This window comes from Parasteatoda tepidariorum, chromosome 4 (genome assembly GCF_982258835.1).
Source record: "Parasteatoda tepidariorum strain Cologne lab strain chromosome 4, Ptep-v5.0, whole genome shotgun sequence".
NCBI lineage: Eukaryota > Metazoa > Arthropoda > Arachnida > Araneae > Theridiidae > Parasteatoda > Parasteatoda tepidariorum.
Genome location: NC_141758.1, coordinates 75,683,719 through 75,704,782, shown reverse-complemented (window position 1 = coordinate 75,704,782; position 21,064 = coordinate 75,683,719). Strand labels below are relative to the sequence as shown.

Sequence of the window (21,064 nt, the reverse complement as noted above, 5' to 3'; positions counted from 1 at the left end):
AATGTTTACCAATTACAAAACAACAAGTGCTTAGCAATAAGCTTTTAAATTGACAGTAAATGTATTTCACGAAATAATAAATATTTTTCTTAACTACAATAATATAGGCTATCATTTTATTTATTTATTTTTTTAAAACCACTTTTTTTAAGCGTTAGAAATAATTACCAATTATTCAAAAAATAAAATTCAATAATGTACCTCCATAGAAAAAAATCAATAACTATACAATTCTCTTCTAAAGAATTGTTTTTTAAACTTCAGTCTATAACATAAACATGCTTTATCTTTCTATAAGTTGTCAATATCCAAATTCAGACCTTTTTCTATTTATAGTGCCATCGAGCGAAGTTTCACTTTGATAATTAATTCTTAAGAGCTTCTTGTTATCGTGTACAAATCGGGTTAAACAAACAAATGAAAACTGCAAAATATTTACGCGATTGGATTCAATAATAATGATTAAAAGTTAATATTTATGGTTTATGTTAAGAAAAACAGGTCTTCTTAGAAGCTAAGATTCAATCAAATACTGCTTTTAGCACTAATATATTGGAAACACATAAGATTTTGCAATAAAAATTAAATTTTGCCGATAAAATGTTGCGTAATAATTCGTATTACTAGGGCCATATATCCATGCCTTATCTTTACTAAATGTTCAAAAGATAATGTTAAGGAGCAGTGTGATAAATTGGTCCAATATGATTGGTCGGCTGAAATGCAATCGATAGAATGATTAGTGTCTCAAATTGAACTATGCGACTTATTAATTCTGCAAATATCTTTTCTCACATTTCCTTTCTCTTTTCTAAAAATTTTAGTTACATTGAATTACTCAAAATTATGATAAATTCTAAATATATTTAAAAATAAAAGTAAACTTAGAGCAGTACTGGTAAAAACATTGTAATTTTTTCAGTTATTTTTTAATTTTAATACATTCTTAGTTAGCCCTCAAGTCTCACCCTCATTAACAATCTGAAAGTCAGATTATTCCAAATAAAAGGCTTTAGTGGGTAAATATTAATTTCGTCGTACGACGTTGTAGTTGTTAATGGTGAGTATTTTAATAGCCTCCATTTAAAATCTTCCTCTGCTACTGCATCTCCTGCTCATATGCTTTGTTGCTAATTTTAAAATTTTTAATAAATAAATAATCTGGTTAATAATATAATAAATAATCTGGTTTCTTGATTCGATAACAATGAACCGTTATATTTCAATTTCATCAAGTTTTTCTTGAATTGAATTTTCTCATCTTTGATAATTTTTGGGACATGCGGTACTATTAATTTTAAGAATACCAAAAAGGTGGAAATGATTTAATTTTTAAAGTGAAGATTAGTTTATCATTTTAATATAAATAAAGGTTGCTTTTTTTAAAAAAAATGCTATAAATACAAAGGAACTTGTTTCTTATACATAATCGCAAATTGTACTTTTATTTTAATTAATTCAATTTTTATTGTAAACTATTCAAGAGTAAACTATTCATAATTTTTTATAACTAAACTTACCAAATACAGTTAAGTCATAGAAAAAAGTTAAGTCATGGAAAATTATTTCAAATTGTTTTCGTTTTAAATAAATAGCGGAACATAATTAAATCAAAATCTTTTTCATTTAATTAGCTTCTAAAAGCAAATAAAATTAATAACAGACGCTAATAAAACAGTTAATTAACCAAATATAACATAATTATCTCTTTCTTCGGCCAATCACTAATTACCATAAAGAGATGTTTGATGTATTGCATTTCATTTCAACATCGATTTTTCCGCATCGATTCTTTTACAAAAAATGAATCGAGGATTTTTTTTTCTTTTGTTCTTTAGCAACTCTTCATGAATTAATAATGAGTTATTGAAGAAAATCTTACAAAAAGCGAAATATTATCCAGACGGTCGGGTTTAAATCTATGCATATTCGATGTACCCTCTCATCTTTGTCATAAGATTTCTCTATGATAAATTTCCAACCCATTATCATTTTATATGTCTCTTTGCAAAATGAGTTTTGGGTTTCACGGCAAGAAGCCTTATTGTTATTTATAGTTTGATGCAGTGTTGAGGATATATGATAAGTATTCTTGTGAGTTTTATCGTATGGTCTTCTTCGAAATAGAATGCGATACTTTAATACTTAATTACATAAAAACATCCATCATTTGCTTCAAAATATATGAAGATGGTAAAAAAAAAAGTCGACATGTTTCGAGCGCTCAAAAATAAGAGCTTATTTTCAAGACTCCATGGACGTAAATGTGGTTAAAGAGATTTTAAAGGAAAAAATGTGAAGTGGCCAAAAAAATGGAAAATGAAATTGAAAAACAAAACTAGACACAGAAAATAAAAAAATAAATGAAGTTTCAAATAACAAAATGAGAAAAACCGCAGCTTCCCAAAGACGTGAATCAGTGCAAAATGTCCACGCGCTATGGAGAGGTGGTGAGGAACTCATGTTATTAACAAGGATATATACATTCATACGAGTGAAACAAGATTAGGGCTCCAGGGCATCAGTATAAGTTGATTTAGTTGGGGTAGAAAGAAGTTTGACGTAGCGTGAGGAAATGCATTTTGCCCCGATTCGCCTTTTACGGCTACCATGGCTTTTTTCTAGTTTTGCTTTTCATTTTCATTTTTCGTTACTAAATTTACGTTATCTGTTTTAAATCTCTTTTGCTATCTTCACTCACGTCCGGTGAGTTTTGAGAATGGGCGCCTATGTTTTAGCTTTCGAAACATTTGTTTTGAACAAATGAAATCTTTATATTATCGAGTTCATCTTTCCGACCCAGTTTCTTGGGATTATTCATTTAATAATACCTAAATCTCTACTTTTTGCAAATTCGCGTGTTTGGATTTTTTTCACTGCTTCGCTATATTGTATTCTATAATTGTCAATACGCGTAGTATATTGTTTCACCTAAACGTTTCATTAGTTTGCGTTTCCATATCCAACTCCTTTTTTTTTCTTTTTTTTTTGCAGTCCACTACTAAGTCTAATCCATACAAAATAATTCATTGAATTATGAATAAATTATATTAAATACGTACAACTCAACATAGGTACAATTCTTGATCGTAGGTGTACTGTAACCATTTACCATTTTTCTACGTACCTTTACCGTTTTTCTACGTATCATAAAAATTGGAATTTATACAGTTTATAATAAATATCCTTTCCTTTTAACATCATCAAACCTTCATCAAACATCACTCTCTCTGACTGATTCAAAAATGGTTCTCAAGATTTCCCTCTCCTTGGTAATCTACATCTGTTCATGTTTTTGGTTCAAAATCCAAGTCTTACGGTTATCTGCATAAGGCGTTTGCTTAATTTCTGACACCATATCATTGTTCTCAGTTACAATTGGCCCTCAATTAACTTGCTACTATAAAGAAATTTAAAAGTCGATTTCTTGAAAAAATGTGTAGTTATCGAGTGCCAAAAAAAAGACACAAACAGTTCTGAAAATTTATTTAAAAAATTTGAAATGAGATAATATCTTAGGCTTTACTTATTTCTGCTCATGAAACGAGCAATACTGTTCTCGCCAAGCTTTAAAAATAGATATACACTTCATCAACAAAATGTGTCGCTAGCTGGAAAAGCAATAAAACAGTGTTTTTCGTTGCACATTAAATCATTCCGATTCAAGTGTTTGTACGAGCAATTTTTTAGTTCGTCCACGCGAAAGGTGGTTAACCATTGGTTAATTTAATACCATTGTTTTATAATCAGTTTGAAGCACCATATTATGACTGACTTTGTATTTTTTTTCTAAACTTTGTAAATTTCAAACGAAACTTTTTAAACAATTTTTAGGATCGGGGTCAAAATTTCTCCCTATAGTCGCTGTGTCCAAATGTCAGAACCATAGCACAAATGGTAGTGGTTAAGGTTCAGCATAGCATTCCAAGACAACAAACTCGCAAGAAATATTGAGTAAACATAAGAAAAAAAGAAGAAAAAAGTTTAAGAAAAATGAATCGAGGCAGAAACGTATACTTTGCTGCATTCTGTGTAGGAAACCAATTTCGGTCTCACCAAACAGTAAAATTTGTTATGAAGCTCAAAAAACTATAAAACAATATTATGAGCTGCACGTTAGGTCATTCTGAATGAAATATTTGCGCAAGCGTTTGTTAATTTCCTCTCTCCATTTTTTTTGCCGTAAATAATGGTTATTTTGAAAACAGAAAACATTGCATCACACCTCTCTCAGTCAAAAGCAAATAGCACCATCTGTTGAAAAACTTTGTTACTAATTTTAAAACTTTATATTGATAAATAATCTGGTATACTAAGCAAAATACAACAAATCGAGCGTTTCCATCCCCTTTTATTCATCTAAAATTCATTTTTTACTCCGTATGTCGTTTTTCGTATACTTGGTAAATACAATTTCTAGATTCTTCCTCTAAAACATTCCCGTTTATTGTAAAAATATGCTTATCAGCTGTTTCTAGCCTTAACTTTGGATATAAGAATTTGCATCGTTTTGTTCGATGATTTTACAAAACGATTACTGAGCTAAAAATCGTTTTAAATGGAGAAACATTTCTTGCACCTTAATGAAGTAATTCGTGTTTGGAATTTCCTGGCACATTCCACAACCTCATTTCCGAAGTGGAAGTTTATCTTCTCGAGTCTTCTACAAGCAAAGGATCTTAATTCTCTTCAAGAAGAAAACGTTGACAGCATAGAGGCAACTAAGTGATTGATTGCTCTTTCCTGCCTTTGAAACTTAGCGTACCTGCCATTGTTAGCTGTTACACAATAGCACTGAAACCCTTGATTATTAAAGCGGTACCCCTTTTAAAATATGAACTAATTATGCTGATGCCTAACATTGAAATTTAAGTCTCCTGCTGTGGTAAAAGACACATTAATTTCCCAAAAGAATGGATTGGATGTGAGTTGATTCTTGAGAAACATTTGTGAAAATTTATTATTAATCAGATTTACTGCGACTGATTATAAATAAGTATGACAATTAATTCCTACAGTGAAAATTACAACTAGGAAAGTAACGTAATTAAATTTTTTTCGATTTTAGTATAATTGTAAAGTGGAAATAGAGAAAAGAGGGATGGAAAGAAATAGAACAAAATAAAGAAAATGTTTCTATTCTGTCTTAGTATTAATGTAATTTTTTTTAGCATCAAGACGTAATTATTTCTACGTTATTCTGTTTCTGCTTTTAATTATGAAGAATTTTTTGCCAGGACTAGCCTTTAAATATTTTAAATTCCTTGTTAAAATTGGTATTAAAAAAGATTTTGCACATTTAGACATAGTTTTTATTCTTAAAAATTAATATTTAATTCGTAAATTAATGCTTAAGTGGAAATTAACTTCGACCAATGAATATTCATGTAAGAGGAAGAGTAAATTAGAATATTCGTAAATCTATATATTTGTGGATGAAGTTAAAATGATGTTTCCAGTTTCCTATCAGAAAATTAAATTAGCTTACGATGATTTTAATCCCTGTTTTGCTAGTTCCTTTCTTAGTTATGGTTGTTCACAGATTAGATACATTTTTTTTGTTTTTACGCAGATAATAATTTGCGTTTCACTTAGGTAACAAGTTTTTTGACTTTATATTTTCCACGAATTCTAAAAAATATATAGATATTATTTACAAAACTGAACAAGTCTCTACAAAACTGAACTAACTCTCATTACAAAACTGAATAAGTCCAAACATTCATAAAAAAATTCTATTTTGAAGGTTTTAGTGTACTTGATTTCATAAGCATTGAAAAATTCAAGTCAATTTAGAAAAAAAATTGGGGTTATTTTTTACTTTTTTGTTTAATCGCAGTTGTTTGAGAATTTCGCACGTGGTCAAGTTTGTATATCTGCTTGAGATATAATTTTCTGACTTGAGTATGTCTGCTTAAGATACAATTTTCTGACTTTAAGTTCGACAGTAAGATCAAAAGACACGGTTCCCAGTAGATCTTTGAAGTCAAGCATCATTGGTTGTGGACAGTGAGAGAGTGGGTGACCACTTTGATCAATTTGCGAAAGGACAAAGGCTGCACGGCATTTGCCCTCGTTAAATCGTTCGACCTTAAAGTGCCCGGCTTAGCGGACACATTGCCTGGCTGCTAAAGCGGGGGAGCAGTCCCTTCTACAAAGAATATAAATTGTGGTGGCATGTCCGGATAGCGACTTTACACATTGTCGACTCCCGGGCACTTCTTTGGCACCGTATTTTGAAATTCGCCAATGTTACATTCGCCAAGTCGGGTTTCAAATTTTCTCGCGAAAATCTTCGAATATTAATTCGCGCATGTTTCACTTGCGACATACGATTTAAAAAACGCATGAGTGAACATGAGGTGTGAATAAATTTAGCTGCTTTAAAAGTTTTTGTGTATTATCATTCTCTTTCTATTCGGACTTCCTGAAACACATATTTATTTCTTACTTTTTTATATCCTTTTTAGGATAAAGTTTTGTTGTGGGTGTAGGATATATGAGTAGAATATAGCTTTATAATTATTTTTATAAATTTATTGCAAATAATTTATGGTGTCTTTATCAAGCATGTGGACGCAATATTCAATAATGCAGCAGGGCTTTGTACCTTATTGTTTAGTTTTTAAAACCTTTAATTTAAGTAACTACACAATTTATGAGTTTTAAGCATTTTCATTTTATATACGTGTAATGATGAAGAGATTGTTGCTGTCAGCTTTATACATGAATTTATTCTTTTTTACTTTTCTGACATTGTTATCTATGATTAAATTTGATGTAATGATTTGCAGCGCGAATAATATTTGCTTCCAAGCAATTGTCCTTAGATTTGACACTTTTTTGTAAATGTTATGCCCCAAACGATAAATTCCTTCATACGTATTAGCCAACTCCACAGCTTTGGTAGCCAGGACTTAAAAATTTGTAGCAGTTAAAGTGCATTTATGAGGTGAACACAATTTTGATTAAAGAAAACTTTTTATGATTTGTAAAATAAAAATATAATGTAAACAGTAAGCATCAACTTTGACATTCTCATATCATAGCTCATATCATATAATTTCAATCTGTTTATTTATTTCTGATTCATTAAATACAAGATATTGAGTCAAATAAGAGAATCTTAACAATTTTTAAATTTAATAATTTACTTTAAATAAAGAAAGTAGTTTTAAAGCAATATGGTTGAAAGGCTGAGGACTTACACTTTTCTCAAAAAAAATAATCGATGTTATGATAATAAAACAAAACTCTTGCGATCTCAGCAAAAGTAAGATTTTTATTACCAAATAAGAAACAATTATTACCATTCTTCAAGGAACAAATAAAATAAAATAGGTCATACAGTTTTCAGACACACAGACTGCATGACAATCTAAGAATAAATGTTTGAACTTTTAAAGCAAATTACATACAATAAAAGCTATTGTGTGAAAAAAAATTAAAAAACAAGTTGTTACAAATGAGACTATTGTATGATTCCAGCAACTTAAAAATTCTTTTGGAATTTTAAAGACTAATGAATACTATTAAATAATAACAGAAAAGTTTTCTGTGTCTCTTTTGTCTCATTTTTGAAGCAGAATATAAATTAAAATACACATTTCACTTTTATTGATCCTGCTTTTCTCTGAATCGTTCTTATTAAAAAAGATGAATCGTGTTAAATTACGTTACATTAAGTTAGTAAATGTGTTTTCGCACTTAGGAGGAAAAAAGGCCTAATTTTAGATTGACAATAAATGTAATGATTTTCATAGTATTTTTTCCATATCTTATTTAGAAGCCCAAAAATTGAATAAAGAAATTATAAAATATATATACCAATTGTTGAGTTATAGAATCTAATGAGCTAAAGTTGTTATAAAATTATGAATAAAAAGTTACAAGATGGATAAGTTATGAAATTAATGAAGCATAGAATGAAAGGATAAATATATGTAGCAAAATATATGATAAAATTAATTAGGAAACAGTTAAAACGAAGGTGAGTAATTTCAGATATATACAAATAATAGTGATAGAAGCAAGAAAAATGGAAAATATTGGAATTTTCTCTGACAAACTTAAGAAACATTAAAAAAAGTTGAGCAGCCACAACTTTAAGTTTTAATAAATATGATTTGATGTTATAAAAAATAAATTAACTATACGAAAATAGTACTGAATATGTCATAGATTTGTTTCTTTATGTCATGACTTTACTAAAAATATTTTTTCTCCTTGTTTTCATAATAGCACGCATTTTACAGAAAATATTTGAAAATGAAGGAAATAAAAATAATTATTTTTCAAACTGCGTAAATTTTTTTTAATACTTTTATCTTCAAAAATATGTACACTTAATAATGCGATGATTTATATAGGGATTATTTTTTTAAACTTTGTTTATTAATTAAGATATTCAAAAGAAATTGATTATTCTGAAGATATAAATATTTTATTACTCCAGATTTTTATTTAATTTACAAGAATAGTTTCTATTTGAAAATTTTTTTAACCGCAATATGTATGTAATTAACTGAAATAATTGTGTGTATGTAACTTTTTCTTTATAGAAGGACGAAGTATTTTGATCTCGTTATTTGAATTTTTCTAGTCTTAAACGAGGATAAAATTTTAACTTAATTCAACAAGCAACCTTAAAAATATCCATGAGCGCGAAGATTCGTTTATGACTTTTGCGAGTGCTGTATTGCGGCGAGCGTAGGGTTGCCTCTGAGTGAGGGTTACTAGATAAGGCGGTGAAACAGTTGACAAATAAAACCGCGGCGAGTGGAGGTGCCCGGGAGTCGACAATGTGTAAAGTCGCGTCCGGATAATCCCCAAACCGTCGACAATTTGCCTATTGTGCAACTTTAGTGCGATGTAAACAAAGTACTTCTACTTCCGACTTCAAAGAAGAGGCGCGATTGGTTTTTCGATAAGGAAAACATCAAGTGAAATGATATCTTCAGGCCAATAGATTAAAACCTTACTGTGCGCAAAAAAATATATTTCTTTAGGAGCATATGATTAGATATATTTACATTTCAATGTTAGATAAATGAAAAGATTAGAGATATAAATTTTAATTTTTTATGCAATCGCAAAATTTATTAGTTCAATGCACCAATATTAAGTCAACGCTCCAAATCACTAAGATTGCCATATTTAAGAGAATATAATTATGAAACCGAAACTTATTCGAGATCTCCTTTTAACTATCATCGATTATTATGATTGTATGTGATTAATTAATTATTGTCTAAAAAGGTTAATTAAGCAATATAAATGTCTTCCTAGATAAGAACACTATTAAGGCATGAAAGGCAAGTCAAATATTGCGTTCAAGGAAAATCTTTAGTCAAAAAGTAAATATCAATGAAATACGTGTGTCAGCCCTTCCAAAACCTTTTCAGTTGAGACAAAAAAAAAATTTTATTTTTGTTAAAATTTAAATTTTTGTTAAAAGCAACTAGATATAATTAAAATTTAAAAATAATTTAAATTGTTTTAAAAAATGTCACATAATTTTTCGACACTAATTTATGAGGAAAATCAGTGCATTCTGTCAAATTAGGTCAAGTATCATTTATTTCAAGTGTCATTATTTTCAAGCACTACAAACCTATCAAATTGAATTTTTGTGCAAAATTTTTAGTCCAGTTTTTTTTAATAAAATACAATATTTTTTAAAAATACAAGAAGTAGGAATTATCTACTTTTTAGTGATAAGAATGCTAATCAGAATACGAAAAGAAATATCTACTTTTCAATATTATTATGTGGCCTCCAAATCATTATCACTTCCTTGAATATCTTCCTGATGTTTGTTTTATTAAGAAATTAAGAACATCATTAATAATTTCATAATTTATTCAATTTGTTTTCGGAAAATCCATTTAGTTTTCATTAGTTCATAATTTACATAAACTTAATTAGAATATATTTTTATTATAATTGGGAAATGATAAAATCATGGAACTTGAATTCATTTGATTTAAATTAAATATAACTTACTCTTACTGATTCCAAGAATTAAAACGACCACAATAATCCAGCGATACATATTTTAGCAACCTATATGGAAAACGATCTCACTGTCACGGCAGACGATCACAATAAATATTCACATTCCATCCAGCTTCGCAATAACTCAACTCCTCTCTCTCTTGTCCTCAAACCACTCTTTTGTAACTACTTTAGAACACGCTACAACTTGACTATTGCCTGCGAAGTCGGCTTGCGGGCTTCACAAAATGATGCTCCTGCTTTCGGGAACTGAGGAGAACATGAGAAGAGATGGAAAATGGATCGATGGCGTGACGTAATGAGTTGTGGGGTGGTGTGGGCGTAACCTTAACGGGATGAACCGTCGCATGACAATTCACCGGTACTTTTTTTTGGCAAAATCGGAAAAGTTCGGTCCCCGCCCCTCTTAAAAATGGTACGGAGCCTTTAGAAGAAAAGTTTTTCTGTTGAGTTGAGAAGGGAATGGATTAAGTGGCCTTGAAACCGATCGGGTTGATGTTTACGACTAGCCGAATTTTTTAATTTTAATCATTTTTTAATTTTAATAATTAAATGGTAAAAGAACAACAATATAAATGCTGAAACTACAATATGAATTTACAGCTTTTATTGAGTACTATGAGCACACTGTAAAAAATTCAGGAAAATTTTGTAGTGATTAGTACTGTAAAATAAAGTCTCTAACGGCACTATTGAACTTGTTCAATAAATTATACAGGAAGAGTATAGTCGAGATTAATACTAATAAATTGCCATGGCAGTTTTTTTCTCATCCACTCTGAGGTCAAGATTGGTTTTCTAATACATTTTATTGTATTTTTAAACTGCCCACAACGTGTGACGATATAATCATGAGTTAGTGCTTTGGTTTGGTGTGTTGGTGATCACTGAGTGGTCCTTTGACTCATGATTTTTCTATTTTTTATGGCAACAAATATTGAATTTGCAGTAAGAATAACTGATACCCAGTAGGTATTATCGTAAATGTTTCTTTTATTATACAGTATATTATAATTGCATGACATTTGCAGGGCTAAAGAGAATACAAGGGCTAGTTCACTCCGCTCTTAGAGCTGAAGCTACGATTTCCCTCCTCATGACGTCACTGTGTTCACAGATCTCGGAGATCGCAAGCAAAGATATGATAACTTTGCATCTTTCTCTTTGTAAAAATAAGTTAGACTTTTTCTGGTTATTAGCCTTCAAACTTTACGTAATTAACACATTATTTCCGTTCATAAACATAGTTCAAAAAAAACTTTCTTGGTTATTATATTAAAAAAATACCATTTTAAACTTATAAAAATGTTTTGCTAGTTGGTGAAAATGACACGATAAATACTTTATTTTAAAAAGTTCAGTTTTAACTTTAACTATTAAGAAAAATGAAGGCATATATCGACACTTTTTTTATCTACATATTCTTTTATAAAGATAAGTTAAGTTAAATTTAGAATCCCTGATTTTAAAATATGTCGTTAATAGCAATTTGTTCATACTTCATCATTAGGAAACATCAACCTTAAACGCTAATTACTGAAACAAACTAATAATTTAGGTTCATAATGACATTAGAAATTTTACAATTGTTTATAGACATTTAAATTTAAGATGATATAATTTATAGATATTTAAATTAAAGAGAATATAATTTTTAAAAAAAATCATAAGTATTTAGAATAACTACATTAAAAAATATGTTATGAAATTAGGAGAATTTCAACTATATACTATATATTTTATTTATACTTTTTACTTACATTTTAATTTTCTTTGACTTTATCTATTTTTTAATTCTTTTCACCTGCCTTTCTTTATGAAGTAACGAGGCGGTTTCTATTTAGATAATGAATTTTTATAAAAGTTCTTTACGACAGAATAAACGTATTGCTGTTTTATATTAACTGTGTCATTTCGGAATCCATTCTTTACATAGTTGTTCATTTACTTTAGGGAACACGCGAAAAATTATACTTTTTCCTTTTGTTTTTATATCAGAATTTTTGCAAGTTGCAATCGCGCAAACTGGCATTTCGATAATAGTTTTAAATTCTTGTAAATTTACTGCAAAAACTGAGGAAAGTCATTATAGAAAATAACAAATGTCTTAGAATATCTCGCAAAAAGAAATGATCCAATATTAGTTAGAGCTAGTAAGGCCAAACGCTCCGTTCTTGAAGTAAAAGTGCGAGCTTTGCGCCAAAGTGACGTCACTAGAGTGACGTCGGAGGATCGGCGCGGCAAGAGATACTTCAAAGGAGTGAACCAGCCCTTCTATTCTCTTTAGCCCTGTGACATTTGTACCTTATACCGATAAAAGAATTATTCTTAATATAAGCATGTCATTGCACAGAATGGAAAAACTCTATCTATTTGCTCGGTGTGAAAGAGTCTGTAAGAGTCTAAATGTGATAATTTTTAGTAAAACCCACGTAAGGACATTTACTAGGGGACAAAAGACATGGAACAAGGACTAGGGGGTAGGGTACATGGAATAAAACCATCTTTTAGAATAATGGACTCGTTGCATATGTATAGTATAAACAAGTACAATTGAAACTAGTACAACTAGTACAAGTGAATAGTATAAACTTGAGATACAAAGTGAATACTTGCAATTTTAACTAAAAATTACATTGGCGCATTACAATTAGATTGGCATTTTATTTGGCTGAATTGCCTTAATTCTTAGCAAGAAAGAACAATAAAACATATGTTCTATTTCACCTGCGTTGATGATAAATTTAAACTGGCATAGGCTTAAGCATTATCAGAACGATACACTCGCATAACTGGAATGTATTGTCCAGTTAATTTGATTCGATCGAGCTAGCCCTACACGCACGTGGTTCTATCTATGAATAAAAATCTTTCCCTTTCATGGTGAAAATATTCTCAAAATGGGAAGTATCAGAATGAGGGGTAATTACAATCTAAAATTATCTGTTTTATAGTGAAAATTAGTAATTTTAAGGAGAAAAGTATTTGCTTTATAATGAAAAGCAACTACTTTATAGAGAGAATTATACTTTCTGACAAGGCACGATGAATTTGCTCTATTTAATGATGCATATATTGCAGAACACTGTTCCACTTTAAAATACATGTACATATAGAAAAAAAGAAAATATGCTCCATACAAATAGGTCCCTTCATGTATGCGTGCAACACAAGTTTAAACACAGTGGAATCATGGTTTTACGTTGCTCGTTTCGTACGTTATACCACTTCCTGAATAAACTTCTGCTGGTCTGTGAAAATTGCTTATACTTATAATGTTAAATTATCCCAGATGTTAAGCTACCCTTTTTAAGAAAATCCCTCTTTATATGTTTTTCTAACAGATCAAAATCATATTTTCGCTACAGATCTCGTACAAACTTTTTTCAGCATTTTCTTTTTCTCTGTCTTTCTTAAGACTTTTTTATTAGCTGTTTGAAGCTTTTCTGACATTCTTTCTATTCTATCATATTGTCCTTTAGTCTGTGAGATGACATTTCTCCCTTGAGTCAAAATGAAGAGGTTAATATGATGGGTAGTAAAAGAAATAATGGGAGCTTAAATTGTAAAATTTGCAAGTGGAATTTTTTCCAGCAAACTTCAACCATCTTGAAATTATCCAATCAATATAAGTAAGCTACACTAAACAACTGATTAGGTAATCATTTCTTTTTCTTGATTCTAGTGACCTGCAAGATGCTTCTAAAGCAGAAATGTTCTGGAATTTCTGAATTTGATTTCTACAGCGTTGGACAGTATTAATGAAAATGAACTACAAATGGGCTTAATAAAGCTTCTTGGGGTTAATTGCTTCACTGTAGCCAACAGGAACATTTACCTTTCGGGAAAAAATCACACGTCTGAAGATCTTCCGATATCGAGGACGCGTATATCGGCTGAAACATACATCCCCTTTATTTTAATTTTCTTCAATATCTGATTTAATGTCTGCTTCAGATGATAGTGATATAAACGATGAAGATGAGCAAAATACATCGGAGAATATGCCAGCAGGTGATGAAGAGTTTTAAGGCATAACAACTCTGAATTATTTGCGAGCGCAAACCATAAAGCAAATTTTCAAACAATAGTAAGTTTTGAAAGAGATATTGTTCTAATTGTGTCTAAAAATAAAAAGCACGTAAAGATTACATATTTTTTCTAGTAGTTCATCCGGTAAGTGTCAATTTTTAAAAAATGTACTTAGATTTGTTTGTACCGTGATTTTACATTATCCCGCTTAGGGCGCTTTTTAATGCTACAGAAAATGTAAAATCTGGGTTCCACTATATACTTACGGAGAATTATAAACATCGCGTATACGTTGCTGTTTTTTGTTTAAATGACTCTCTGAAAAATGACATTGAAGGCTAAAATCTAATATGATGCAAACTCTTTGCATACGGTATATATGTATGCAAATAAGATACAAAAAGATACATATGGCGTACGCCACCTATATATATATATATATATATATATATATATATATATATATATATATATATATATATATATATATATATATATATATATATATATATATATATATATATACACAGAGAGAGAGATTACAAATCAAATATGCATATAAACATGATAAAAACATATGAAATTGTACGTAAACATAATAATACGCTGTCACTAAACGTAATTGGATCATTGCATGTGATATCTTTGCAGATGATATATGCGATTTTAAGTTTAAAAACGCGGTGCATGATGTCACGAATCTAATATGAATTTATTGTTAAAATAAAACTTAGCGGACAAGTTGAAAAAGGATTTTACCTCCTCCATGCCAACTAGAGGAAAATTATGCGTGCGACGAAATTTCCATATTTATTCGGTACCTAATTAATTTTTTTTTTAAATTTCCATGTCATTTTATTTATTTAAATATACTCAATTGAACTCAGTAACAAAACTTTAAATTTTAAAGTTGTAACTTATTTTTAAAATTTTTAAAAAGTTTTAAGTTTTTCGAAGCTCAAGTTTTAAAAAAAATTGCAACCGCTTAATTTGTAACTTGGAAAAAAAGTTCAAAATAATACATTTCAACAAATAAAGGGAAATAAAAACATTCAAAAACATTAATTAGCTATTGAATAGATATGGAAATTCCTATAATTCAAAGTGTAGATTAAGGTGGAGAAAGTAAAAACTCTTTTCGGTCTAAAAGTGACTCTAGGCCCTCCAAGTAAGAGGGCTGCCCATCTTCCTGAATTTGAAAAAAAAAGCCTCCCCCTCATTTCCGCAAACAACAAAAATGCATATAAAATGCTTATTTATTCACTTTTTTGAATATATATATATATATATATATATATATATATATATATATATATATATATATATATATATATATATATATATATATATATATATATATGTAATACAAGAAGTAAATACTTTTGTATTAATAAAAGAATTAAAACTCTTTCGTTTTCATAAAATGTCTTTGTTAAAGAATAAGCGTAGAGAGATTCTATTTTGGGAATTCAAGGCTGAAAACATACCATTGAAATAGATTTATATTTCAAGGGAAGAGTTATTTTTAGAATCGTTCCCTTTTTCAATTCCATATAAGGAAGCAGAAATGATTTTCCTTAATGCGTAAGGATACAAGGAATGTACGAAGGTGCCTTTTTACCCTAAATCTATGTTGGTATAAAACGTAAGAGCGCATAGTTTTCCGTGTCCTTTCATCATGATGTGATCCCGATAAGCTGTGCCGGAATTGTCCGGAGTCTTGTCCACTCCCCCTCCTTTTCAGGAGTGGGGACGTGACTTGTTAGCAGTACCAGCCTATATTTAAATAAACCTGTTTAGAACGTCTGATGGCTTATGACTGCAATTATTTCAAGCTAAATACAACACTAATAACAGGGTTGGAGCCCTGTTATTACAACCCGCCAGGATATTACAAGTCGGCAGCATAGTTGCTTGCTGAGGAAATCTTTGACCGGCTGTGACTGCTACGTTGAAATTTTCCATCAACCCCGGAGGAGAAAAAAATCGGCAGTGAAAAAAACGTTGAAGGAAGGAAGGATGGCGATTTTCCACCCGTACTACTGGTACCTCGTCGCGCCTGGAATGCTGGAGAGTGTCCCTCTGAAACCAGTGAAAGTATCCCATCCGATGACCCTACAATTCCATAGTGCCTCTAAGTTGGAAGAAACATCAAACATAGTAGTGATTCGACACCGAGTGATCCTACAATTCTTACTACTCAAGTTGTGAAATAAAAAGTGAATGTGCGCGAATCTTAATCATGGATATTCATGAATTGCTACGATTCAAGTGCGCGAAAGAAAAAAAAAAGTGATATATTTTTTCTTCTTCAACGATATAGATGAAGGTCAAAAGTGTAGCAAATGCAAAGGATTTACTGTAGATATATTTTTTTTTCTCTCATTTTTGTTTCTTTCTCAATGTTATGCTTAAATATTTTAGTAATATTGGATATGAGTAGTAATCTAAATATTTTATTATGAATAATTGAATAGAAAATAATTAAGAGTTAGATTGTATTTCTTGTGTTTATATATTTTTTTTTATATAAAATTGTGATATAATATTGTTCTTTAGTGCATTTAAAATGTTTTTTTTGGAAAAAAAAAGTAAGTATGGTTCAAACGTAAATTAAACTAGTGACGGCAAACTAAATTAAGTTTTTAACTTTTGTTTCCAAATGATTTTTAGATTTAACCACATGAAAAATTAAATTGTTCAGAACTTTCTTTTGAACTTAAAAAATGAAGAGTTTTCAAATAAACTTGAAGAAATTTGTAATTCTCTTACTTTTTCGGACTTGGTCAAAACTAAAAATTCCTATTTTAAAAAAATGTGAAACCCAAACAAACGGACAGTTAACACTTAACAAAATTTGTGAGACTCCCTTATTACGATAGGCTAAATTTTTAAATCAGCTAAGTTTTTATACTTGATACTGATTTACCATGTGCTTTAGTAGGGTTGTAGACTTGCAGGGATTTTTGTTTGTTTATTGATTGTGTCGGGCCAGTTGTTATTCTATTTGGTAAGAGACTGATCATCTCTGCTAATTCTAAAAGTGACAACTTATCTTTGCACATTAAACAGCAGAATTCTCAAAATGTTAAGGTTAAAAATGGTGAAAAAGATGTTTAAAAAAAAAAGTAAACATCGAAAAAAGAAAAGAATGATGCTTCAAAAAAGTAAGCATCGAAAAAATGAATGTTAAGGATGTTTCAGTAAAAGTAAACATCAAAAAATAGAAAGAAAGAATGTCCAAAAAGTTCAAATGATTCGAAGATAGATCTAGGTAATGGATGCGTTCATTATCAGGTTAATATCGACGAAAAAATATGTAAAGGGTAACAAAAACAAAAAATAAAAGGAAAAATAGGAAAAGGAAAGAATGACCAAGAAACTGATTACAAAAACAAAATAAATAAAAAGAAATTTAAGTAAACAAAATTTTGAAATAGTTCATGTTTTAAAGCATAGGAAATATCACAACCCACAAATGTTGAAATTAAATTCTGAATAAATGACATTTGTTGTCCAGTTCGTTTTCCATAAAAAGTTGTATATTTTTGTGTGAAAAGTTTTTTGAAAATTTTAGTAGAATAGTTGTATTTTATCAAGTAAATAATCATTTAACCACACAGAATCTTAAATTCTGATTAAATGACACTTGTTGTCCAGTTCGTTTCCATAAAAAGTTGTATATTTTTGTGTGAAAATTTTTTTTGAAAATTTTAGTAGAATAGTTTATAAACATGTTTCATTTTTTTTTCTGTTTAGTTACTAAATAGATAAATTGCATAATCATGTTTTTCATATTTTTGTCATTGTAAATAATTTTTTTTCTTCTTTACATAATTGAAAAAATGTTGTTTGTAGTAGGGAAAAAGGAACAGTCGTACAAACCTAAAAATTTTAAATTTAAAGTTTTCTAAATTTTTTATTTTGACTCACCAAAATTTTTTTTTTGGGGGGGATGTAATACAAGAAGTAAATACTTTTGTATTAATAAAAGAATTAAAACTCTTTCGTTTTCATAAAATGTCTTTGTTAAAGAATAAGCGTAGAGAGATTCTATTTTGGGAATTCAAGGCTGAAAACATACCATTGAAATATAAATAGATTTATATTTCAAGGGAAGAGTTATTTTTAGAATCGTTCCCTTTTTCAATTCCATATAAGGAAGCAGAAATGATTTTCCTTAATGCGTAAGGATACAAGGAATGTACGAAGGTGCCTTTTTACCCTAAATCTATGTTGGTATAAAACGTAAGAGCGCATAGTTTTGCGTGTCCTTTCATCATGATGTGATCCCGATAAGCTGTGCCGGAATTGTCCGGAGTCTTGTCCACTCCCCCTCCTTTTCAGGAGTGGGGACGTGACTTGTTAGCAGTACCAGCCTATATTTAAATAAACCTGTTTAGAACGTCTGATGGCTTATGACTGCAATTATTTCAAGCTAAATACAACACTGATAGCAGGGTTGGAGCCCTGTTATTACATATATATATATATATATATATATATATATATATATATATATATATATATATATATATATATATGATTACCTGTATTTGATCTATCTCTCTTAGATTCACTGCTAGAAATATTTATAAAATGTCAGCGCATATGAAATGCATGCAATTAAACATTAATATTTACAGAAATGATGAAATTTTTCATTATATTATGCAGTTTGTTTGCTTTTTTAGAGTTGTTGAAAAAAGTATTATTTTTATAGGATTATAATATAAATTAGACATTAGATGGCATTATAGATTAGATGATTAATATTACAGATTAGATATTAAATTTTTTTCTAATGCTTTATTTTTCATTGTTTTTTTTTTACCTGATTGTTTTGCTAGTACTTTTTTCCGATTACATGTGAAAGTTTCAATTTTCATACATGATGGAGAATGTTTATGTTGTCATTTTTCATTTGCTTCGGACCCCCTCGACAAAATATTTTGTAGCAGTTTATGTTGTTAACAGTTGATGAAACTCTCCCTCCCCGCCCTAAAAATCTAGCAACAAGAAAACTGGTTGATTAAATGCTGAGTGAAATCCATAAGTCTCCCGTTTGCTTCGTAACCTCCCTCTTCATCATGTTCGAGAAAACATTTTTCTTCTACTCTTTCACGATCCATTGCAGATTCAATGTTGGCATTACTTTTCAATTCTTTGTAAACTGGGTGAAAGGAATTTGATTTGTCTGTCAAAATTTAAAAGTTAAACCCGCAATAACCAGTTAATTAAAATTTTATGAATGCCATCTTCTTTGAGAAGAGAGTTATTATACTGCAATCATTGGAAATAATAATTTGTTGCAAAAATTACATGTATATGAGAACTCCGAAGTTTTTTCGGATATAATATTGATGCAGTAAAAATGATCAAGATAATCACCCCATACAAATGCTATTAAAAATTATCCCCTTCGCTCTAAAAATAAATAAATAAATAAAATTAATGTTTTTAGTTCAACCGATCCACTGGTTATAAATGTTCTTTTCTTATTATGTAAATTAAAAAGTTGGCTGAAAAAAATTTTAGGAAATTATCACTCCATAACTCTCCAAAAAATAAGATTTGGAAATTTAATTCATCATCTAAAAAGATTCTTGATTACCTCAAACTAATTACAAGTTGTAAATACGTTTCTCTTATTTGTTATTTTTTGTTATTGAAGAGCTGTGCATTGATGATATAAGATATTTAGCTATATTAGATTAGAATTTTAAATATCATTCCCCCTCTAAAATAATAAAAAATGCCCCTTAAATAGTAAAGAATATTCCTTAAATCTAATTAACAATTTTCAAACTACTTATCTGCATAAAATATTTTTTTAAAAATTATCCCTCCAATAATAGGTATGGTGAAGTGCCCCCCCCCCTCCCTCCTGATTCCCCCTGTGGGCAATCTGCCAAGTAAATTCAGGTAAAGATTGAAACATAATAACAGTGACAAATTTTCTGCAATCCTAATAGGTTCCGATACATAGCCATACTTAAAACTGAAAATAGTCTCAATGGACCCAGGATCCAGCTGGAAAGGCCTGACAAAAAAGGAACTTCATTATACTTATATAAAACTTTTCTACAAATAATTATTAATTAATATTATTATGCGAAAGAAATAACAATAAAAACTAATAAACCTTTACTTTTTCACAAACATAACTAATGAAAGTGATGAGTATTAATAAAAGAGATGGATGAGAATCAAAGCCTTAACAATTTTTAAGAAGTCTCTAACAAAAGTTTTCAAACATATTGTAAGACATTTTGTATTTCGAGCAATTTTTCTTCTGTAGCCGTAAAATTTATGTTCAACCCTCAGGACTGGATTGCCCATTAGGCTATGACCTGGAGCCCCCAATGATTACGGGCTCCCTTAAAATGGATTTTTTGAAAATAAATTTTAAAAAATTTAAAAAAACAAGGATTTTTCAAATTTTTTCAAAATATTATGATTATTTTTTAGTTCTAATTTAATAAAATAAAGTAAAATTTTATTTATTACCATTTACTTTTATTTTAAATATACTTTCTTAAATGAAAAGATATATAAATAATTTTATATTTGAATAAATAAAAAATATACGAGAAAAAAATTTAATCTAAGGACCCCAAAAATTTGAATGGCCTAGGGCCCCACGTGCGCTTAATCCGGCCCTGTCAGCCCTGTACCATCTATCGAGCTGACTACTGTTTTCGTTTACATTGAGCCATAGCATTGTGTGCTTTAATATGTGACTGTATTTTTAACATTGTATGCATTTGATTCACCTCAACACAGCTCAAATTATGTCTTAACTCAGTTTAAGTTTACAACAAACTAGTGGGCTGTGCCCCCTGCTCGCTAACGCTCGCCAACCCCCGAAAATTGCTACGCAATGTTATATGGTTTGCTTCGCTCGCTACTAACTTAGGTACATTGCAAATGCACAAAATTCTAAGAATTCAAAACAATCATTCAAATCCATATAACAACTTTTTTTTTTTTTTTAAATTACATCTTTTTAGTA

The 21,064-nt window shown here is 29.5% G+C and overlaps 2 protein-coding genes across 11 annotated transcripts in view; one reads left to right on the top strand and one right to left on the bottom strand.

The window, feature by feature from the left end:
• LOC107436498 (sulfotransferase 1C2A) overlaps nucleotides 1-21,064 on the top strand; it is a 148,198-nt gene that overhangs the window by 94,858 nt on the left and 32,276 nt on the right. The window contains exon 1 of one of the 9 annotated variants that reach the window (XM_043050689.3): nucleotides 743-1,060. The exons of the other annotated variants lie outside the window; for them this stretch is intronic. Coding sequence (XP_042906623.2) covers nucleotides 1,058-1,060 — 3 coding nt within the window. The 5' untranslated portion in view covers nucleotides 743-1,057. Of the gene's footprint in view, nucleotides 1-742; nucleotides 1,061-21,064 lie in introns of those variants that run through there. 9 annotated transcript variants of the gene reach the window in all.
• The window catches only part of LOC107445793 (uncharacterized), a 124,349-nt gene that overhangs the window by 101,793 nt on the left and 1,492 nt on the right, over nucleotides 1-21,064 (bottom strand). The window contains exon 1 of one of the 2 annotated variants that reach the window (XM_087161379.1): nucleotides 10,006-10,481. The exons of the other annotated variant lie outside the window; for it this stretch is intronic. Coding sequence (XP_087017505.1) covers nucleotides 10,006-10,054 — 49 coding nt within the window. The 5' untranslated portion in view covers nucleotides 10,055-10,481. Of the gene's footprint in view, nucleotides 1-10,005; nucleotides 10,482-21,064 lie in introns of those variants that run through there. 2 annotated transcript variants of the gene reach the window in all.